The sequence below is a fragment of the Desmodus rotundus genome, chromosome 13 (assembly GCF_022682495.2).
Source record: "Desmodus rotundus isolate HL8 chromosome 13, HLdesRot8A.1, whole genome shotgun sequence".
Taxonomy (NCBI): Eukaryota; Metazoa; Chordata; class Mammalia; order Chiroptera; family Phyllostomidae; genus Desmodus; species Desmodus rotundus.
In genome coordinates, this window is record NC_071399.1 from 47,036,113 (window position 1) to 47,061,099 (window position 24,987).

The 24,987-nt window shown below is 36.1% G+C and overlaps 1 protein-coding gene across 11 annotated transcripts in view; it reads right to left on the reverse strand.

Moving 5' to 3' along the window:
- Nucleotides 1–24,987, reverse strand: part of FNDC3A (fibronectin type III domain containing 3A) — a 220,035-nt gene that overhangs the window by 70,596 nt on the left and 124,452 nt on the right. For 10 of the 11 annotated variants that reach the window (XM_024569673.3, XM_024569683.3, XM_045202567.2 and 7 more), the window contains one exon: nt 10,734–10,810. In XM_024569673.3, coding sequence (XP_024425441.2) covers nt 10,734–10,810 — 77 coding nt within the window. Of the gene's footprint in view, nt 1–10,733; nt 10,811–14,639; nt 14,777–24,987 lie in introns of those variants that run through there. The other variant, XM_024569688.3, reaches the window with a different exon arrangement.

Consider the following 24,987-nt stretch of genomic DNA (forward strand, 5'->3'; position numbering starts at 1 on the left):
AAAAGGAAACCCTAGTACATTTTTGGTGGGAATGCAGACTGCTGAGGCCACTGTGGAAAACAATATGGAATTTCCTCAGAAAACTAAAAATGGAACTGCCCTCTGAACCAGCAATTCCGCTGCTGGGATTATACCCTAAGAACCCTGAAACACCAATCCAAAAGAACCTATGCACCCCAATGTTCATAGCAGCACGATTTACAATAGCCAAGTACTGGAAGCAACCTAAGTGCCCCTTAGCAAATGAGTGGATCCAAAAACTATGGTACATTTACACAATGGAATTCTACACAGCAGAGAGAAAGAAGGAGCTTATACCCTTTGCAACAGCATGGATGGAACTGGAGAGCATTATGCTAAGTGAAATAAGCCAGGCCGTGAGGGACAAATACCATATGATCTCACCTTTAACTGGAACATAATCAACAGAAGAAAAAAGCAAACAAAATATAACCAGAGACATTGAAATTAAGAACACTGTAACAATAGCCAGAGGGGAGTGGGGAGAGGGGCTTGTAGGAGCTACTATAAAGGACAGAGGTACAGAATCGAGGGGGAGAGTGGAGGTAGAGGAGGGCAGTGGGTTTGGCTGCGGTGGGGTGCAGGGATTGGGGGAAAATGCAGACAACTGTAATTGAATAACAATAAAAATTTAAAAAAATAATGTAAAAAAAAATTAAAATAAATAAATAAATAAATAAATAAATAAATAAATAAATAAAACCACTTGTGGAAAGGAAAAAAAGATAAGATATAATTCAAATTAGCTTATGTAAACAAATAAAGACAAAACAATGGAATATAAATCAAATGTGGATATCACAGCATAGTCTGATCACCTAACCATATATGCCACTTAATGTCTAATTAGGTAAGGACCTGTTTTCTTTCTTTTGTTGAATATAGAAATAATTGACAAAGTCTGCAGAGAAAGGAGGTTGTGTTTACTGACATTTAATACTGTGTATGTGTCTTCTCCAGCATAATATACAGTCCATGTTTTGTTTTATTACCATTTTCTCTCCAGTGCCAGGAGCAGTACACTCAGCATATGCTCAAGAAATTTCATTTGAATCAATGATATGAAGAGAAAGAAAGATATTCTATCAGTTTTATTAAATGCTGCATTTCTTTGCCTCCTTACAAGAACACCAAGCTAACAAGGTTCTGTGACTTCTTCAAGTCTTAGAAATTTTGCCTCTCGTCTACTCTGTGGCCTCACCCTGAACCCAAAAGTATTCCTACTTTTAGCTATTCAACAATATAGTGATTTCTGACCATTTATTCAATAGACTTTAATATATCTAAACACACACACATGAGTAGGTAACCACAAACGTTCACTCTAGTTCTAATATAATCCTTTATCTTCATCTAAGTCCCCTTACCTTCTATTTTCTAACGTTGCCCACCTTTTTTGGCTGTCCCCAGGAAAGATAGAAAAGACTGAACTCAGACTGGTTTGTAGAATCTTTGGAAAGTTTACTGACCCAATTGCTGCATGCTGACATAAAGGTCAAGCCCCGCTCAAAATCGTAATCTGAAACTTTTCTTCAATTGATATAGGCCCTTTCTCTGCATTATGCAATCCCCTTCCTGTTAGGTACTCTGTCATCACCATAACCACTCACAGTCCATAAAAAACTGGGGAGACAATACCAGAAAGTCATAAAGAGAGAACTTTTGATGGTGCCTTTCAGGAGTCACATTATGGTTGTCTATAATATTTTCATGATATGCCATCAACTTTATCACTAAAATACCAAGTGTTGAAATAATAAGTTATGCTATTAGTGCCTGTAAGTTAATATTATTTTCAAACAAGTTCCTCTGAATCCTGTCATCTTTTGCTTTCTGTCATTAAGTGCTTTCTTTGTGTTTGTGTTTTACAGATTTATTTCCCCATCTGATATATTAGTTGGCACAGATGTCTACTTTTATGCAGTATGTCAAACTCTCACAAATTTCCCTCTTTTATTTGCTAAACTGCAATAATAGAGCTCATTGAGGTTATGTCTAAAATTATGTTTATAATTAAAAAAAAGTTTAAAGGAAAATATATGCTAAAGTATCTCTAGGTTACAATATTCAGTGTAATTTTTTTCTCTACACCTTTATGCATTTTCCAAGTTATTCTACATAATAATGATTAGTAGATAGGAAGCAGGCTGACAGCTCTGGGAGTTGGAAGTGCTGGGGCAGCGGGGAAGGTGGAGGGATTGAGCAAAAAAGAAAAAACTCATGGAGAAGGACAACAGTGTGGTGATTGTTGGGGGTTTGGGGTGGGTGGAGGTAGAAGAGAATATAGGAGAACAACAGTAAGGGAAAAAATTTTAAAAAGTAAGAAATGATCAGAAAAAGTTTAAAACAAACAACAATATTTGTTTTTTTATCACTTTTAATTGTCTTGCAAAATTATTTCTTTACACATAAGCTTCTGCTGAACAATTTTACTTTGCTTTATGCATGAGTATCATTTTAATTAGCTTTAGGTCTTCCTATCATATTGAACAGTATTATATATAATTTACATAGTGTCATGGTAAACAAATTATTTTAAAATACATTTTATTGGTTATGCTATTATAATTGTCCCAATTTTTCCCACATTGCCCACCTCAATACAGTAACCCCTAATTCCCTCTGGCAATCACACCCCTTAGTTCATGTCCATGGGTCATGCATGTAAGTTCTTTAGCTATTCCATTTCCTATATTGTTCTTAACATTCCCATCTACTTGGTACCTAATTTGTAATTCTAAATCCCTGTATCTTTTCCCCATTCTACTACCCCTTCCTCCTCCCAACTGATAACCCTCCAAATGATCTCCAAATTTATCATTGTTTCTGTTCTGCTTGTTTGCTTTTTTTAAAAAGATTTAATTGTTGGTAACTGTGAATTTATTGCCTTTTTAATGCTCATAGTCTTGATCAACTTTTCCTTAATTAAGTCCCTTTAACATTTTATATAATAATGGCTCAGTGATGATGAACTCCTTTAGCTTTACCGTGCCTGGAAAGCAGTTCATTCCAGAGGGTCCTTAGCCTATCCTTGTTTTTTGGGATTTTTTTTTTTTCTTGCTGTCCTGAGTGAAAGCTTTTTTCTTCCTTATGTCCCAAATCATTGATTTGATGCTCAGCTTTATGCACTTCCACTACTGTTTCCCTGTAAAATTTTCATTTAAGTATATTTTATTGATTATGCTATTACGTGTCCCATTTTTTCCTCCCCTCTATCCCCCTCTACCCCACAACTCCCCTCTCCCCAGCATTCCCCTCCAACCTCGCTTTAGTCTATTGGTTGTACGTATAAGTTCTTTGGCTTTTTCATTTCCTATACTATTCTTAAGCTCTCCCCTGACTATTCTATGTCTACCAATTATGCTTCTTATTCCCTGTACCTTTCCCCCCTATTCTCCCCCTCCCCCATGATAACCCTCCATGTGATCTCCATTTCTGTGGTTCTGTTCCTGTTCTAGTTGTTTGCTTAGTCTGTTTTTTAGGTTCAGTTGTTGATAGTTTTGAGTTTGTTGTCATATGTACTGCTCATATTTTTGATCTTTTTCTTAGATAAATCCCTTTACCATTTCACATAAGGGCTTGATGATGATGAACTCCTTTAACTTGACTTTACTTGGGAAGCACTTTATCTGCCCTTCCATTCTAAATGATAGCTTTGCTGGATAGACTCATCTTGGATGTACATCCTTGCCTGTCATGACTTGGAATACTTCTTTCCAACCCCTTCTTGCCTCTAAGGTTTCTTTTAAGAAATCAGCTGATAGTCTTATGGGAATTCCTTTGTAGGTAACTGTCCCCTTTTCTTTTGCTGCTTTTAAGATTCTCTCCTTATCTTTAATCTTGGGTAATTTAATTATGATGTGTCTTGGTGTGTTTCTTCTTGGATCCAACTTTTTTCGGACTCTCAGAGTGTCCTGGACTTGTATGTCTAGTTCCTTCACCAGATTTGGGGAGGTTTTCCTTTATTATATGTTCAAATAAGCTTTCAATTTCTTGCTCCTCCTCTTCTCCTTCTGGTACCCCTATGATTCAGATATTGGAATGTTTAAAGTTGTCCCAAAAGTTCCTCAGTCTCTCCTCATTTTTTTGAATTCACGTTTCTTCATTCTGTTTTCAGGTTGGATTCTTATTTTTTCCTTTTGTTCCAAATTGTTGATCTGAGTCCCAGTTTCCTTCTCTTCACTGTTGACTCCCGGTATGTTTTGCTTTATTTCACTTTGGGTAGCCTTCATTTCTTCCTTTATTTTACGACCATACTCAGTAGTTTTTGTGAGCATCCTGATTTACCAGTGTTTTGAGCTCTGCATCTGACAGGCTGGCGACCTACCCCTTGCTTAGTTCCTTTTCTGGAGTTTTGATTTGTTCTTCTATTTGGGCCATTTTTTTTTTTTTTTTTTTTGTCTCAGTGCAACTGTTAGGTTGTAAGGGGTGGAGCCTTAGGTATTTGCCAGGGTGGGTGAACCCACTTAACTGCATTGTGGTGCTATATGTGGGGGAGGGGTCCAAAGGGGAACAATGCCATTTGCTAGCTTGTTCAGCTCTTGCCCTGCTTTCAGTCACTTCCTTCGCTTACCACAAGCAGATTGTGTACTTTCAGGTGCTAATTCCTGGGTGGGTGGGCTTCTGTACATTCCAGGATCCCGTGGGCCTCTTGGACTCTCCTATGAGATTGGCACTTTATCCCACTGCTGAAACCCCCACGGATTTTTACAGCCAGAGGTTTTGAAGTTTTATTTCCCTGTGCTGGAACCCTGGGTTGTGCAGTTTGTCTCACTCCCCAGTTGTTTCTCCTGGCTTATCAGCAAGTGAATGTGGGACTGCTTGGTCTCCCAGCCACTGCCTTGTCACGCATCCTCTCCCAGCTGCCCATCTCTGCCCCTCGCACCTTGGATGAATGTTTCTTCTTTAACTTCTTGGTTGTTGGACTTTCATACAGTTTGATTTTCTGGCAGTTCTGGTTTTTTGTTTTTAAATTGGTTGTTATCCTTCTTTTGGTTTTATGAAGCAGCTAAGTATATCTACGTACGCCTCCACCTTGGCTGGAATGCACAGGATTCTTCCTTGCAAATTTTTCTTTATTTCACTTAGTGTAAACTTCATTTCTGCCTCAGTCTTTTTTATGCCATTGAAATACCCAATGAGTTGAGAATCCTCATAACCAGTGTTTTGAACTCTGAACCTCATAGATTGCTTATCTCCATTGTGTTTAGTTCTTTTTCTGGAGTTTTGTTCTGCTCTTTCTTTTGGGCCTTATTTCTTCGTCTCCTCATTTTTGGCAGCCTTCTGTGTTTATTTCAATGTTATTAGGTAGAGCTGCTTTGAATTCCTTTAGTAGAAAGCCCACCTGTAAGTTGGATGGGGCAGAGCCTTAGGTAATGGCCAGGGAGGAGCAACCCGTGTGAACCAGATTAACAAGTGTTTCAGATATGGTGTTGCTGCTATTGCCTGGCCTCTGGAGTTCTGTCAAGAAGGAAGGTGCCCCCAGCATTCACCCTGATGACAGATACTTCAGTTTCTCCCTGTATTCCACTGGTGCCCTTACAACTTCTGCCCCAGTGTTGGGAGTCCAGAAGCAGTGAGTCTGTGTAACTTGTAAGATCATTGCAGGCCCTTTTAGAGGAGATGCCTGAGAATCCTGCAGTTTCTTCCACTGCCCCAACCCATACTGATTTTTATAGTCAGAAGTTATGTGGACCTATCTTCCTGGCACTGGAACCCTGGGCTGAGATGTCTGGTGTGGGGCTGGGATCCCTCACTCCTGAGGCACCTGTCCCAATTTTTATCCACCACATGGGGGTGTGGGATTGCCTCTTCTGTGTCTCCCCACCTCCTACCCATCTGGATGAGTGTTACTTCTTTAGTTCCTTGGTTGTCAAGACTTCCATACAGTTCAATTTTCTGATGGTTCTGCGTGATAGTTGTTTTGTAATTTAGCTGTAATTTTTGCTGTGGTTGTGCGAGGGGGTGAACCATGTTTACCTACTCCTCCATCTTGACTGGAAGTCTAAATTTTTTTTTAATTGTAGTATTTTAAAATGATTATCTGCCCTGGCTTGGTGGCTCACTTGGTTGGAGCATTGTCCCATACACCAAAAGGTTGTGAGTTCATTCCCCAGTCAGGGCTCATAGTTTGTATCTCACATCAATGTTTTCTTTCTTTAAATTTTAAATTATACATTTTTTTTGAAATAGGTAATTATGTTTTATTGTATTTTTTCCATTACCATTCATCCCCTTTATACTCTCTTCTACCCTATCCCCCACCCCCAGCAATCACCACACTGCTGTCTCTGTCCAGGAGTTCTTTTTTCTTTTTTGCTTGATCCTTCCACTCCCCAACCCCCACCCAGAGCTGTTGGCTGGCTCTTTATCTATGAGTCCATCTCTGTTTTAATGTTAGTTCAGTTTGTTAACTAGATTCCACATATTAGTGAAACTATATGCTATTTGTCTTTCTCTGACTGGCTCATTTCACTTAGTATAATGTTCTCTAGGTCCATCCATACTGTCACAAAGAGTAAAAATTTCTTTTTTATGGCCGAGTGGTATTCCATTGTGTAAATAAATGTACCATAGCTGTTTATATATTATTTTATTTTTTTCCATTACTATTTATCACTCCATACCGTCTTCCACCTCCACCCACCTCCTGCCCTATTGATGTCTCTCCCTCCATACCTTCCTCTCTCTCTAAAAATCAATAAACATATCCTCAGATGAGGATTATTAAAAAAAAGATGATCCATTTTTCTGGTTAAATAATAAAAAGTATGTGTATAATTAAAAAATTAAGTTTCACTATTCCCATTACTTGATAGAATGCTACAATATTAGAGCAGTAAGGTATAATGGTTACATAATAAACAATACTGCAGAACTCTTAATAAAGAGTGGAAAGAATGTATAATACAAAGGATGACACAATTTTAATAGCAGGTCTGGGTTGTGCAAATTGCAAATAAGAAAAATAGAATCATTTACCTCCAAAGTTACTCAATGTATGATGCCCTGTTATTCTAAAAAATGAAGTTAAAAAAAATGGATGAGTTAATAATCTGAAGCCGTTCTGAATTTAATAGGGACATACCATTAATACAAATATCACAAATTTGAAGGTTGATATATCATAGGTAAATCATGATTTCTTAATATGTTTCTTTGATAGGTAATTTTATTAAATCTTGATCTTAATCTTAAATTAAGATCCATCTATCCTTTGGACTTTTCATTTTTATGCCCTCTTATGCACTTAGGTGTATGTATGTAGTATTATTTCCTCAGTTATAAAGCTAAAAATTCCTAATATTAGATTTTTAGTTTTACAGTCCTTGCTTGCCTCACCAAACTTTTTAGGATCCATAATCCATAAGTTTGGTGAGTCCCATTAATATATACTGAATCACATGACGATAAAGCAAAAACATTATTTGATCCTCCTTGGGTCACTGACTTTCAGCAACAGATACACAAAAAGTAAAGGATGAAGGTGGCTAAAGCTATTGCCATGAGGAAAGATCACTGTATAAAAGTACTAAAAGAGACTATAAATGACAGCTATTTAAACACTTAGTATTTGTGCTACCTGGTTCCTGCTAAACCATATACAACCTATACTTTATTATACCATCTGTGTGTCTTAATTATTTGGTCCAACTTCTAGCTTCTAAATTTCTAATGTAACTAATGTTTGCTTATATGTCAAGTTTTTGACAATTATCAAGTGCTTAGCTGTGTTAGAACCTGGCTATTAAGTATTTTCTAACATTAGAAATTGTGTTTTCACAGTGATGTCAACATGCTAGAAACCATTCTGACATAGAGGGTATTTAAATTATTTCAATTATTATGCAATTTGATTGTTGTCTTCAGATTACTCTGTGTGATGGAAAACGATGTATTTCCTAGAGATAACCTTAAATTAAGATTGATAATAGTAAGTCCACTAGCCCCACATAATCCTTCCAGTAAGATTATTGTTAAAGCTCATGCACTTATTTGACAAATATTTATAAACACCTACTATATTCGAGTTAACCACACAACAGAAATAATTAAAAGCTACCTTCTACTGTTAAGGAACTTAAAATCCCATAAAATAAATACATATACATATAATCATAATACTACATGGAATATAACACATTATCAAGAAGTAGCAAAAATAACCTAACCTATGTCTTCAAGGATGGGTAGAATTTCAAAAGGCAGAAGTGAAATAATGAATAACATGCCCCAGATAACAGCATTAACAAAAGCATGGACAGAGGAAAATATCAAGTAAGCATGTGAATAATCATGTTTGGCTGCAAAAAGGGATATGTGGTTAAACTTACCAAGAAAAGGGCAAAAAAAGTCAAATAGGACAAACTGAGTTAAGGCCTTATATGTCAAGATATCTAAGAAGTCTAGACTTTCTTGAATGAAAAAGCCAACTACAGGTTCTTTATGATAACAGAAGTAAAAAGACCAAAATAATACAGAAGATTATTTTGGTGGCTATTGGCCTAAAGATAGAAAACCTCAATTTAGGTGATTATTTTATTGATTTATTAGTATTTATTGAACTCCTACTACATAACAAGCTCTGTACTCAGCAATGATGAAATAAAAATGAGTGAAAGTGCTAAATTATCTGGTCCTATTACCTCTCTGAACTCATTACTTAACATTTTCTGCTTTGGTAACTCAGTGTAGCCACAGTGGCATCCTTGCTATTCCCAGACATGTTTTTATCTAAGGCCATTTGAACTGCTTGTTCCTGTTCCCAGAATCCTCTTCCCCGCAAAAAATACATGGCCAACTTTTATCTGTCCTTCAAGACTTTGCTCAAATGTCACCTTTCCAATGAGACTTACCCTGACCACCCTATTTTAAAATGTAACCAGCTTTATTTTCTCTCTTTTCCTCCCCGTATCACTTACCAGTTAATACATTCTGTAATTTATCCATTTATTATGCTTATTGTTTTCTTCTCCTCACAAGAATTTAAACTACAGAGGAACAGAGGTCTCTGCCTCTGATTCATGGACATATCTCAAACACCTAGAAGAGTGCCTGGCATATATAAGCACTCAATACATTTTTGTTGAGCACTGTTGAATATAGGGAACTGTAAGAATTCATAATCTTCTCAGGAAAGAGAACTTATGAACTAAAGTGTAATTCATTCAGTGAAAGAGGGATCTACACAATGTGCCAAGAGAACCAAAAAGGAGAGACATGTGGAAAATTCTAAGGAAAGCTACTTCTAGGAGGTCATGAATGAGAAGGGCAAGAACTTGCCAGAAAAATAAAAATAAAAGGTACGTCTTAGCTGAGAGAATAGCAGGATACCCTAATGCACTGAAATAATTTGTCTTAATTATCTTTGTCACTTGCATCCAATACAGAGCTTGGCACATTCAATACATGATTGTTGAACTGAACTATGCCAGAGGGAAAAAAGAAAAACAGGAATAGTTTATGTAAGTGGAGAATGGTCAGTGAATAAGTAACCAGAGAAAAAGAATCAGGACAGCATTATGTCAAGAAAATCTGGAGTAACACATATCAATGGTGCCAAATGTTTAGAGGTCAAAGAAGATAAGGTTGTGAAAAAATCCCTTTGGGGATGGTACACATCAAAGATATTTGGTTGCGTAACAGAGGCAAATGTACACTACAATAAATTAAGAAGTCCATGTGTTAAAGAAAAGTAGAGACAGTAAGCAGAGTATTTTTCTGAAAAGCTTACGAAGTACTTTCACATACGTTACCATCTCATCTTACACTGAAGACACTGAGACTCAAAGACATTGATTTGTCCAAGGCCATGCAGCCAGCCAGGGTTTAAAATGAGATATGAATTCAGCTTTTCTGACTCTAATTCTCATACTACTTCCATTCTCCCCATTAGCACGGTCTTCTTTTGCTGTCATTCATATAGTGGTGGGCTTCATAGAGTGGGCAATGAATCCACCACAATATCCCACCAATATATTCTGGCATAATCAGGAAGAAAAAGAGGGTCTGAAGAAAACTTCAGTGTAAATTCATTGCCGGGAATAAAAACCTGGGTACTTTGAAAAGGATTTGAGGGTACAGACTACACAGAATCTCAGTAGCTAAAGAAACTGAACACCTGCAGATCTTATAGTTTAATTCAGTTTTCCTGTGCAAATAAGTGTGTTATACTTTATTCTTAATAAATTGGAGCTTCTCAAGTCGTATACAGAAAAGGCTTACAGATGTGTGTTGATATTGATCTCCCTAGCCCTTAGAGTTGCAGATCTACAGGTTTCAATTCTCTTTGATTTACCACAATGTACCATATAGTTATTATGAGTATCTGTGAGTCATTGTATAAATAAGGTTGGAAGCATTATCTTGCATTACTTCTAAGCAAATAATTAATTTTAAAAAATGTTAGTGTAGGCACCTTTAAATCTTAAAATAGTATTTATGTTACTAACATATTCAGGGAATAAATCTCTAGAATTAATTCTCTATTATAACTGAACACCCAAAGTCAAAAACAAATAATGAGTGCTGCTGATTTAATTTTTCTTTTTTCCCGAAATACACTGGATTTACTACAATACTTGAGAAAGATTTACCAAAGATAAACTGTGCTGGGTAAGTTTCAGCACTTAAACTGTATTTTTAAGTGAAATTACAGTAACATTATGATCACTATTATATGGGTATAAAATCAAAATAACATAAAAACATACCTGTGGGGCATATCCAGGAGGCACATAAATAGGAGGCACAGAACCATTTGGAGACATCATTGGAACCTGAGCAGGACCTGAATGGGCCATAGATATGACGTATTAATCCAGGATAATTTAGCAAGCTAAAGTTGAAAACAATTTGAATTACCCTTGAATATTTCATCTGAACTAAACACTCAAACTAACAAGGACTGTAAAACTATGAGAAGAAACTCAGATGATTACACCGTTATAAAATGTAAAATTTTATAAAGTGCACTGATTGATTAGCTTTTATCTGCAGTTGTGTTTCTCAAACTTCATGGTGATCATTAGTTACACCTGGGAAGCTTTTAAACACACAAATTTCCAGGCTCTCCTAAACACTTTTATTTAGTATGCTTATAGTAAATGGGGGTCTTGAGTCAATATATTTATTTACAAACATCCCAGGTGATTCTTATGTGCAAATTTAGAAACACTAACCTAGAATAAAATGAAACCAAACTTTACATATAAAAATCAATAAAAGATACTGAAAACAAAATTTAAAAAGCAATAGGGAAAAAAATCAAGAAAAAGTCAAGAGGGAAAATCAACAAAAGAAAGAATAGTTAGGAATTTGGAACTTGCTTTGTTAGGGTTAAATAACCATTTGTGTAATGTGTAAGTCCTGTCTGTGGGGGCTTGAGAACAAAGACAAATTCTACACATGTACATTTAGCCAAAGAAAAATTGTTTGTTTCTTACACCAAAAAGTTCTTTAAAAAGAAGAAAATTCAGTTTGTCTTATTCTGTATTTCCTTTCATTTTTGTAGTGTTATCTTTTCCAAATAACTTTGATAAGTATCTCTTACCTTTTCTCTTAACCTTTCTGGGATAAAACAGGCACTTTTGGAAGGTGTGTTTTATTCTTTCTAGGAATAAAATCTTACTTGCTTTACCTAACTTAAAAAAAAAAAATCTCATCTTCTGATCCCTTTTTCCCAGTATCTAGACTGCACTGTCCTGTCACCCACTAGTTTTAATAACTTGCAATGAAACCTTCTCAAAGAGCCTTACTCATTTCCAAGGAAATAAGAGGCATCCAAGAGTCTGATGAAGAATGTAATAGGGAAAGAGTTCCTTTTATACATAGAATTTCAACCTGCAGTACACATATAGTGGATCTTAGTTATAAAAGAAATAAAAGAGAAAAATCTTAATCACAGGGCAGAAAAGAAACAAATTTCACTGGTAACAGTAAACATACTTCAGAGCATGGAGGTGGCCAGCAAATCAAGATATAGAGGCTTTTCTCTTTTTAGGAAAGGAAAAGGGGTAAGGATCAAACAACGAAGTGGTGGTGGGAATAGGGAAAGGGAGGTGAGAGGTATGGAAAGAGAAAAAGAATGTAGGAAAAAGGGGGATCCAGGAGGAGAAGTACTTAACAGTGAGAGGGAGAAAGGAAAGAAGGGAGGGTGGTGGTGAGGGGAAAGGAAAAAGTAAGAAGGGAGAGAGGAAGGGGCAATGGAGGAGAGGGAAGAGGAGAATGGAGATGGTAAGGGAGAAGACAGGAGGGAGTGCAGAGGGCTGGAATGGAGGCAGAGAAGGGGAGGGGAAAGAGGAAGGATAGAAAGAGAGGAGGAGACAGTGTAGGAAGGGAAGAGAGTAGGGAAACCACTCAAGTAGTTAAGAGGAAGTAAGGAGTGTGTGTATTTGTGGGGGGCAGACTACCAAAATTATACTATGTAGTATCTAATTATAAAAAATTCCTTTTCAATAAAATATTCTTCTTCAAAACTAGCCCACCAAATACATGAAGCTGTTCAGAATGTTATCTTACAATAGTTAATCACATATAGCTTACCAGGCCTTTTATATATTTTTTCTCTCCATACTTATTGTATCAGGGAAATATTATTACTACTCCCATTTTTCTGACGTAGAAATTTAGGCATAGAGATTAAGCTTACCTAAGTGGTAGAAGTAGGGCTCAAAACCAAGCAGTTTCATTTCTAAGGATATAGCTCTATTACATATTCAGGAAACATTAAAATATTATGTATTGACAACTGGTATAACTTGAGATGTAAGCATGCTTATAAAATTAAGGCCTCAGCTGTATACACTTAAAAAACAAGAAACGAAGAACAAAGTTTCCCTAAATTTAAGACATGACCTACTAATTTACTCAATAAAACTTGTGAGGTTCTTTATACCTCTAAGCAAGAAAGGCTTCATCCAAAACTCACCTTTTAACTTGTTTAACAGTTTTAAACTAATGCTGGTTTACCTCTATTAGCTAATTTACATAAAACTATAGCGAATTAGCTTTCGCAATCTTGGCTTAGACAGATACTATTCATCATACGTGAAATTTAGCTGAGAACCAGAAAAAGAACTCCTTGATAATCTTGTTTGTAATCTTAATAAAGGAATTTAACATTTATTGAGTTTCCAGGGACTGTGGTTCCCTTCATGTGTTGTCAAATTTCATCCTTACATCATTAGTACAGTGTTTTTTGTTTTTCTTTTTGTCATCAATATAAAAAGTTATTGCTGATGAAATCTAAACCTGTAAAACTACATAACTGCTTTGGGTTGCCCTTCTTTTACTAAAAATATGAATAGATAAGTACTATGTAGTTATAATTCCAACCGTATTATACTTTGAAAGCTGTCAAATAATTTATAATTTAGTCATATGAAATTCCACTTTATCCTTTAACTATATTTAAGTGTGATACTGAATACAGAATAAAACAAAACCCAACCCAAAATAAACCAACAGTAAATACATTACTATTGCAGTCCAGGAATAATGATTATTAACTCATTTCCCTAGAAATAATCATTCATTTCACTCCAGCAAGTAAATTTTCTTATTCGGAGACAGAAACGGTACATGATCAGATTTTTTAAAAAGACAAATCAGGGATACCATATTTATACCTAAAAATACTGGCGTAAATTAACACTGAACACAGAACTTTACGTACAACTCCAATTGTATAAACATAGTAAATACAAGTATTGAGGGTTGGAACTACAATTTTTACATTTTTGTTGCTGTTTCTGTCTATAGCAGCAAAATCCTAAAACCCAACATACTTGATGCAAATGCTTGATCACCTCCTTAATACCAATAATACTTTTTAATTTAGGAAGTCCTAAAAGATTAACTACAGATCCTAATTAAAAGCACTGAAGATTTTATTCCAATGAAGAAAAGAAGATAAATCTGTTACAGATTGTACCACTAAATGCACATCTGCACAAGAGTAGCTATATCTGAATGACTGTATATACATCTAGCAGTTTCTGAATAATCTACACGATTTGAGCAAAATCTGCTCCAAGTCAAAAACTATTGTGTTTATTATTTTTAAGGGTATATTTCCTATTCCAAAATCTTACAGAAGAGGAAACTCTATTCACCAATTGTCTTAAGAAATTTGAGAGCCCCTTACTTCAATTCCTTACAAGTGCCATTAATGACATATTAAAAGATATTTCAGCGAGTTCTATTTTCTTTATTAGCTGACGTTCAAATTATTTTTTAAAAAACAAATCTACAAATATTTATGGCTTTAAATTCTTAAAATGAAACGGGCTGCTGATGCACAACATTCTCTTTATAACCAAGATTTAACAATGGCTTCCAAATAATCTGATGCCAATTTTCAGATTTTAGTTTTAAAAAACCTAGTAAAATAAAAACACGGGAAAGGAATATTCGGTGGAATATAAAATCAGCCCAAATCTACAGTCTTATCCTTTGCAACTACGCGGCAACAATTGAAAGTATTTTTATAGAAATAGATTTGGCAGCTTTTGAAAACACACACACACACACACACACACCATGACCTTAGCTTAATACAATGCTTTCTGTGTTTTAAAATAAAAACAGAATGTTCAAAACCAGTCAGCAAATCTTACCACTCATTTTCTTTTTACAGTAGCAGTAGAGAACAAGAAAATCCAAGGAAATAGCGTAGTAGTACACGTTAACAGCTTTAATTGGAGAACGGTTCCGCATTTCCCCCACCCCCAAACTGAGAGGAAGAGCCTTTGACCAAGTCACGTGATACCTATTCCCATCACGTGACTTGCAGTTAACAGCGGAAAAGGAAGGGGGGAAAAAAGCAAACGTTCCTGCTGGCCGCGTTTCGGATACCAGAAATGATTTCTACTGCTACTGCCTTGAATTTGACCATCTTTCAGACTTCCTTAGGAACCAACTCAAATTTTATTAACCATCCTGCTGCTCTTTGTTTAGAAAGTTTAGGGTACGTACGTACAGTATTAATTTATAAGATTCACTCTGAAATATGTTTGTAACTTAATGCCCACAAAGAACTAAGAATATAAGCTTGATCAGTGTGTTCCTCAAAGCTGGGATTTATGTTTCAGGCTGGCATTTACCCCTTAAATTAATAATAAAGGCAGCCACTTTCACTGTTTTTTCTTCTGTTTTTCAAAGACTTAACCTAGACATTAATACACATACTTGGTGTATAGCCTTTAACTCATATTTATGAAATCTGAAAGCTCAGAGCACTACACCCAAGCACAGTTGGAGACCAGGAAGGAGAGCAAATACTATGAGAGGAGAAGCCTGTAAAAAACGTTAGAGGCCTTTTCATTACATATGGTGCTATCTATGTATGTTAAATAATAATGATTATGATTTATAACAAGTTGCAGAATGGAAAGAAAATGGATTTTGGGCCCTGGATGGTGTGGCTCAGTTGACTGGAGTGTCATCCCTCAAATTGCAAGGTTGCAGATTAGATTCTGGTCAGGGCACATGCCTAGGTTGCGGGCTTATTCCCCAGTCAGGGCATGCAAGAGAGGCAACTGATCAATGTTTCTCTCTGACATTGATGTTTCTCTCACTCGCTCACTCTGTCCTTCCCTTCTCTTCTCTCTAAAATCAGTAAGCATGTCCTCAGGTGAGGATTAAAAAAATAAAAAGAAAAATAAAGGATTTTGGTATCAAGAGATAAGTTTTAATAACAGCTTTAATATTTATTAGCAAGGCAACTTACTGTTCTTTGATTCTGCTTCCTTTTGTAAAAAGGTTAAAATAAACTTATAGCATTGTTGTGAGAATCATATTAGATAAATTTAAAGTACCAAGTACATTGGCTGGCACTGCTCAATAAATGAGAGTTAACGTTAAGTAAAAGTATAACTTTTTTTTCCAAAAATAAAAATTATATAGTGGAGAGTGCTAGGCACCATTTGGAGTGTTTTATATGTGTTAACTCAATCCTCATCATAGCTGAACTAGGCATCTGTCAGGTAAAGAAACTAAAGCAGAATGCAGTTAAGTAATTTCCCAAGGGTACACAATGAGGAAAAGCCAGTATTATGTAACAAAAAGACTACATTGAAAAGTAACCCATGTTCAAAGGGCCAGGCTTCAAAAAAAAAAAGTGAACAAGAACTGGCAAAGGATAACTTGATTTCAATAAATAAATGCTAGACACCCCAGAGGAGATAAAACACTGAAAGACCATTCTCACAGGCCAGGAGGGATAATCGTTGACTTCTGAGTTCCTACTAAAAGGCCAGGCTGGCCTGAAGAGGAAGAATTAATGGCAGTCTCCTGGTAAATGTTGAACGAAGTCTCTCAGTAATTCCCACCATGGCTCAGATCTTCAGTACCTAAACAAAAAGCAAACCCCTGCAAGCCCACTTCCTTATTTTGGCTCATGTTCTCACAGGGCTGTGTTTCCATTTCTTGAGGCTTCCTTTAACTGATTACGTTTTCAATTGTTTCCACTGTGCAAATTAAACCATTTCCCCTGTTATACATTTCCTTCTGTCCTCAACCTTTTCACAGACCACTTGTTTCTGTGCTTCCTTTAAATGAAACCTTGCTATCCCCTAGGATAGTTTTTTCAGCAGCCCTCGAAGCAGAGGCTTCCATTCCCTCCTGAGGCAGTCTCCAGACACCCCAAGACTGCTTCCACATTATCACTGTTGTTCCCATTTGATACTAAAGTTTCTTTTTCCTTAAGGTTACACCACATGAGTATGTTAGCCTCCACCCTCATCTAACTGCTGTCATGCTTGGTCCTCACTGAGAAGTTTGGCACCATTTTACAGTTCTTTTTTCTCCACCCCAACTTTTGCCCTTGAGCACGATGACTTTAATGTCCACAAAACCTAGTCTCAAACTTTGTTGAACTCTTCTCTTCCATTCTGTTTTTAATAAACCATTTTCCAACACATATCCTGAGACTTTCACTTAGAATTTCGCTCTCATTTTAGAAGTCTTAAAAGTTTCATGTTTCAGTCTCTGGCCACCATATCTATCTTTCATCTCTGCAGTTCTCTTCTACATCATTTGTTTTTCTTCATAATGACCTCCCCTTTCTTCTGATCCAACACTGACTTCATAGACTGATTTCCTTTCCCATCCCCTCCCCTGAAAATCCCCAATTTTAATCAATCAGATAATTATCTTCCCTTCTCTTAGACCTGAACTGTAGAAATCAAATAGTGCTCAGACTGGCATGTTTATAAATTTAGGTATCTAGAACTTTAACTCAGCTGTCAGCATTGCTCAGAAATCCTTTCAGAAATCCATCCCTGGTTAATATCCTATCCTGTTTTCTAGGGTGATTATCAGAGATCCTCACCACTCTTTAAGGAGCTCACCCAAACTGACCTTAACCACATATCTCAGCATGAAATTGAACACTTTCAATGTTATTTTTAGAAGAATCATTGTCCCTTCACTAGGGCAGAACTATTTCTCCATTTCTATTCTTGATATGACCTCCACTTCCTCTTTCCTGTGGTCTTTGCTTTATTGGTCATTTCTGTCCCATACAGTATTTTTACTTGTCTTCAGTACCCTTCTAACAAGACTTAATTCTACACCCTTACTATCGTCACAATTGCCACAAAGTACTAATGCTGAGGATTGGTGACATCATCCAAACTTTTCAAGGATCTTTCCGATATAATAGGGAAAATATAAGATAGATGTATTTTATGAGTATTTCCTAAAGACCTTGTTAATTCAAGTAGGTGCATCAGTCAAAAAATTTCCTATAAAGTGAAAGGATGAATTGACACTATTATAATTACAGGAATATATTACACAGTGATGAGCATATTGCACCTTTTTTACATTTTCTTTTTATAAATTTTCAATTACAGTTTACATTCAATGTAACAGTCAAACCTCAGTTCTCTCCCATCTCTCATCTCAAACAATTCGGTTCAGGACCAAGTTGTTCATGGAAAAAATATCTCAGTTGTTGAACAAAACTTTGGTTCTTGACTTGCCAACCCTTTCATGCTGATAACTGTATGATCCGTCGTGCTTCTTTCAGTTGACAAACAAAGGAGAAGATGTAAGAGAATGAGTATGATTTGGTTTTCCTACAAGTTGCTTCTTGAACAGACTTCTGGAATGAATTAAGTTCTAGAACTGAGGCTCCACTGTATTTTGTATTAATTTCAGGTGTACAGCATAGTGGTTAGACAATCACAAAGTGTTCTCTTTGATATTTCAAGTACCCACCTGGCACCATATATAGTTATATTACAGTATTATCGACTATATTCCTTAAGCTGTACTTTATATCCCTGTGACTATTTTGTAAATTACCAGTTTGTGTTTCTTAATACCTTTAACTTTTACTCCCAGTCCCCCAGCCCTCCTCTCCTCTGGCTAACATTAGTCTGTTTCAATTTTGTTCATTTATTGTTTTTTTAGATTCCACATGTAAGTGAAATCATATGCTATTTGTCTTTTTCTGATTTACTTCACTTAGTGTAATACCCCCTAGGACCATCCATGCTGTCACTAATGTTAACAGTTCATTCTTTTTTACAGATGACTAATATTCCACAGTACCATGGCTTTTTAATCCACTTATCTATTGATAGGTACTTGAGTTGCTTCCATATTTTGGCTATTGTAAACAATGCTGCAATGAACATAGAGGTGTATACATACTTTCAAATCAGTGTTTGGGTTCTTTCAGGTATATACTCATAAGTGGAATCACAGGGTCATAAGGCAGCTGCATTTTTTATTTTTTTGAGGAACCTCCACATTGTTTTCCAGTGACTGCCCCAATCTGCATTTCCACCAACAGTGCACAGGGGTTCTCTTTTCTCCACCTCCTTGCCAACACTCGTTATTTGTTGACTTATTAATGACAGTCATTTTCGCAGGTGTGAGGTGACCTCTCATCGTGGTTTTAATTTACATTTCTCTGATAAATAGTGATGCTGAGCATATTTTCGTATGTCTATTGGTATGCTCTCTTTGGAGAAGTGTCTATTTAGGTCCTCTACCCATTTTTAAATTGAATTCTTTGGGGTTTTTTTTTTTGGTATTGTTATGTAAGTTCTTTATAAATTCTGTATCTTAACCCCTTATCAAATGTATCATTGGTGAATATCTTCTCCCATTCAGCAGGCTGTCTTTTTATTTTGTTGATGGTTTCGTTTGATGTGTGAAAACTTTCAAGTCTGCTGTAGTTCTATTTATTTTTTCTTTTGATTTCCTTGCCTGAGGAGATATATCAGAAAAAAACTGCTAAGAGAAAATGTCAGAGATTTTACTGCCCATGTTTACTTCTAGAAGTACTATGGTTTTCAGCCTTATATTTAAGTCTTTAACCTATTTTGAGTTTGTTCTTGTCAATAGTTGTCTGGTTTCATGCTTTTGCACACACCTGTCTAACTTTCCAAACACCATTTATTGAGTACAATGTCTTTATCCATTTTATGTTTTTGTCTCCTTTGTCACATATTAGTTATCCATGCAGGCATGAGTTTATTTCTAGGCTCTCTACTGTGTTCCACTGATCTATATGTCTATTTTTAGGTCACTACCATGCTATTTTGATTAATATAGCCTTGTAGTATACTTTGACATCAGGTAGCACGATACCTCCAATTTTGTTCTTTCTCAAAATTACTGTGGCTATTTGGGGTCTTTTGTGGTTCCATATACATTTTTGCATTATTTGTTCTGGGTCTATGAAATATGCCATTAGTATTTTGATAGGAATTGCATTGAATCTAAAGATTTTTGGGGTAGTATGGACATTTTAATGATGTTAACTCTTCCCATTCATGGGCATAGTAAAATATTCCCATTTATTTGTAACTACTTCAATTCCTTCAGTGTTTTATAATTTTCCAAGCATAGGTAATTTATAGCTTTGATTAAATTTATTATTAGGTATTTTTATTCAATTGTAAATTAGATCGTTTTTCTAGTTTCACTTTCAGATAGTTTATTATTAGTGTATAAAAATTCAACTGATTACTAAATATTAATTTTGTATCTTCTTTACCAAATTCATTTAGTTCTAGTAGATTTTTTGGCAGAATCTTTAAGGTTCTCCATATACAATATCATGTCATATGTAAATAATGGGAGCTTTATGTCTTCCTTTCACATTTGAATGCCTTTCATTTCCTCTGATTACCGTGGCTAGGATTTTGGTACTATGTTGAACAAGAGTGGTGAAAGTGGACATCCCTATCTTGTTCCCGACCTTAAGGAAAACAATTTAGTTTTCCCCCCATTAAGTAAGATGTTAGCTGTAGTTTTGTCATATATGGTGGCCTTTATTAGGTATGTGGAGGTATGTCCCCTATATTCCCACTATATTGTGAGTTTTTAACATAAATGGGTGCTAAATTCTATAAAATGCTTCTGCATCTATTGATAGGATATAATTTTTATTTTTCATTTTGTTTATGTGGTGTATCATGTCATTTGATTTGCAGATATTGAACCACCATGCATCTCAGGAATAAATCTCGCTTGATCATGGTGTATGATCTTCCTAATGCATTCCTGAATTCAGTTTGCTAATATTTTGTTGAGGATTTTTGCATCTATGTACATCAGGGATATTGACCTGTAATGTTCTTTCTTTGTAATGTCTTTATCTGGTTTTAAAATTAGAATAATGCTGGCCTTATAAAATAAGCTTGGAAGTCTTCCTTCCTCTTGAATTTGTGGAACCATTTGAGAAAAATAGATGTTAGTTATTCTTCGAATGTTTGGTAAAATTCACCTGTGAAGCCATCCAGTCCAGATATTTTGTTTGTTGGAGTTTCTTAATTACTGCTACTATTTCATTGGTTATAATGTTAGTTTGAATTTTCTTTTTCTTCTTGACTCAGTTTTGAACAACTGCATATATCTAGCAATTTATCCAATTCTTTTAGATTGCCGAATCTGTTGGCACATAGTTAGTTGATCATAGTATTTTCTTATAATCCCTTATTATTTTTTCTGTGGAGTCAGTTGTTAGTTCTCTTCTATCATTTCTGATTTCATTGATTTGGATCCTCTTTCTTTCTTGATGAATCTGGTGAAAGGTTTATCAATCTTCTTTATCTTTTCAAAGAGACAGTTCTTGGTTTCATTGATCTTTTGTATTGTTTTTTATTAAAGACTGATCATTATAATTTCTTCCCTCTATTCACTTTGGGCTTTGTTGTTATTTTTCTAGTTCGTTTAGTTGCAAAGTCAGATTTTTTTATTTGAGATTTTCCCTGTTTCTTGAGGTGGGCCAATAATTTTATGAATTTCCCTGCCAGGGCTGCTTTTGCAGGGCTGTTGGAGATTTTGAGTTGTGTTTTCATTTTCATTTGCCTCAAGGCGTCTTTTGATTTCTTCCTTGATCTTATTGTTAACCTATTCATTGTCTAGTAACATGTTATTTAGCTGCCATGTATTTGTGTGTTTTTTAGTTTGTCTTTGTATTGATTTCTCGTTTCATACCATTGTGGTCAGCGAAGATGCTTGTTATGATTTCAATCTTCTTAAATTAATTGAGACTTGTTTGATGTTCTAACATGCTGTCTGTATACCCTGGAAAATGTTTCATGTGCACCTGAAAAGAATGTATATTCTCCTTCTTTTGGGTGGAAATGCTCTAAAAATACCAATTAAATCTATCTGGTCTTGTTTGTCATTTAAGACCACCGTTTCCTTGTTAATTCTGTCTGAATGATCTATCACTGATGCCAATGGGGTGTTAAAATCCCCTATAATGACTGTATTACTGCCAATCTTTCCCTCTATGTCCATCACCATTTGCTTTATATATTTGGGTGCTCCTATGTTGTGTGCATAAATGTTTACAAAGCTTATATTCTCTTGTTGGACGAATCCCTTTATCATTACATAATGTCCTGTTTTATCACTTACTTTAGCTTTTGTTTTAAAGTCTGTTTTGTCTGATATAAGTATTACTAACCCAGGGTTTTTCTGTCCCCATTTAGGTAAAATACCTTTTTCTATCCCTTTAAGTTCTTGAGTCTTGTGATGTGGGTCTCGTGTTGACAATATACATATGCATTTTGTTTTCTTGTCCATTCAGCTACCCTATGTCTTTTTACTAGAGCATTTAATCCATTGACATTTAAAGTAATTATTGATAGGTATGTATTTACTGCCATTTTATTCTTTATATATCTGTTCCTCTTCTTTTCCTTTCTTCTTAAAGAAGTCCCTTTATCATTTCTTTTAATACTGGTTTGCTAATAATGAACTCCTTTAGCTTCCTGCTTGGGAAGCTCTTTATTTCTCTCTCAATTTTAAAGGATAGGCTTGTTCTATTGTTTTGGTTATAGGCCCTTGCTTTTCAGCACTTTAAATATTTCATGCCAAGCCCTTCTGGCCTGAAATGTTTCTGTTGCAAATTCAGCTGACAGTATTATGGGAGCTCCCTTGTAGGTAACTAACTTTCTCTTGTGGCTTTTAAGATTTTTTGTCTTTAACTTTTGTTTCTGTGCATTAAGTACATTTGCTATGTCTCCCAGTCTTGGTATGGTGGCTGTAAGTAGTGGGTGTCTTATGGGTTTCAGTGGCAAAAATCTCCTGGTCATTTGAGCTAGGTGCTCCAGGAATGTCCACTGTGTGGGTTATGTGACCCTCCTGTTGTAGTTGACTCTTGAGTGCTGTTGGCCTGTCCAAGGGTGGGGTTAACACTCAGGCTGGCAGACTATGAAGACTCACCACAGTGCACAAGCTGCTATGTGGAAACTGACCCCATAAAGTGAAATTTGCCCTAGCATGGTCTCGTGGGTGGGTGCTAGCTCTTCCTTTAGGTGCGCTGCTTGCGGAGCTAGTTGAGTTGTACTCCGATATGGTTTGAAGGTCGTCACTGGGCGTGTTGGTTCTTGGGCCAACTGGGGGATCCCAGGTGCAGATCAATGTCAGGCACTGCCTGTGATGGGCCCTGGACTATACTTTTGGAGCTACAAAGTGATCCACAGTTTGCGGCTGCCTCTCCTGAGCCTGGGTGTGCATGGGAAGGGCCAAGCTGCATGCCAAGATGGGCTGCCACCAGCACCAGGCCCAGAGACAGGTCAGCAAAAATCACAAGGCATCCTGAGATCTGCCTTTAACTTCCAGATGCTCTACCAACCCGAGTCTACCTTTCAAGCATGTCTGCACATTGGGTCCCAGCTAGCATTAGCCAGCAGACTCAACTGCAGGGTACAAGATTGGCAGGGTGGGGACACACAGAGTTGAGAGGATGGTTGAGAGGGTGGAGGTAGAGGATCTCCTGTGGAAGGGTTCACTGATCAGGTGCGTGGGGGAGAAAAATGGCTCCTGCTCCAGAGCCATACAACTCAAGTCTCTCCACATGCCCATCTCTGACACCCCAAGACCACCTGAACCTCCTTGAGAGCACTCCAATAAAGTCTGCATTGTGGGCCCATGCTGGCTGCATAGTTTTCATTTTCCCTTTCTTACCTGGTAAAATGACAATTTTAATGAACTTAAAATGTACCTGATTTTTATTTTTACAACTCTCAAATAATCTGCAGAGGACTCTCTTAAATTAGCAGCATGACAAACAATTGTTTGGACTTCTTGATAACATTTTAACACATTCCTGAACTACTATTTTCAGGTAGGCTTGTCAACAAAAGCACTAGCATTAATACTTAGGTGACATTTTTTTTAGAAGCACTTACGGGATATCAGGCACTGGTCTAACAGTTTTACATATATTAACTTATTTAATCTGCATAATATCCCTATGAAGTAGAGTAACTATTAATTCCATTTTATAGGTGAGGAAACAAAGATACAAAGATGTTAAGGAAGTTGCAAAGTGTCACAACTAGTAAGCTCTAAATGGATTAGATTCACTAGCACTGAAATTCACGCTCTTCACCATTATATTATGCTACCTCTGCTGTTCAGAATATATTATACATTATAAAATGAATGAGAGAATCACATCACAATAATACAAAAATTCACTTGAAGATAAACCACAAATAGAAAAGTACCAAACATTTGGATGTTTGGTACTTTAATACACCCCAAATATATGCTGGTAAAATATAATGATAACGAAGCAAAGTATGCCTAAATGTACGTATCACACTGAACTATGGCAGAGAGAGATTCTGCAAGTTTCTTAAGTGAGGACATCTCATGGAAAAGAGTTGGTGAATCACTTAATTGCCAAACTTGTTCTAAAAGATAAGTTAAGGAGATTTCAGAGCTACAACACCAAAATCAAAAGCTAACCCTCCTCCTCAAATAAAAAAACCCAAGCAAAACAGGGAACAAATTGCAGAGAAGGGAAAATTACAATAGAAGTACACTATAGGAAGGAGTGAGGCTAGTCTTATGCCTCTTCTAGAGTTGAGACATAAAACCTCTCTGGGTTATATGAGTTGAAATGTGATTAAAATTAAGACTCCAAGAGTCATAGTGTGCCAAGCCAGTCCTTATCTTCTGCAGATCGGTAACTATATGTCTCAAAATGCCATAGTGTTATGGTCCAATGACTTGGCAGGTCAACATCACTAATCATCAGAGAAATGCAAATTAAAACCATAATGAGATATCACCTCACAGATGTCAGAATTGCTATCATCAACAAGCTAACAAATAAGAAGTGTTGGAACGGATGTGGAGAAACAGGAACTGTCAAACATCATTGGTGGGAGTGTGATAGGTGCAGTCATTATGAAAAACAATAAGGAGGTTCCTCAAAAAATTAAAAATGCAACTGCTTCATTACCCCACATTTCCACTTATGGGTACATATCTGAAAAAACCCAAAACATTTACTTGAAAGAATATATGAAACCCTATGCTCATTGATGCATTATTCACAATAGCCAAGATATGAAAGCAATCCAAGTGCCATCAATAAATGAGTGAATGAAATTCTTGTTGTACAATGGAATAATGCTCAGCCATTAAAAAAAAATTAAATCTTAGCATTTGTGTCAGCAAATAAGATGGACCATT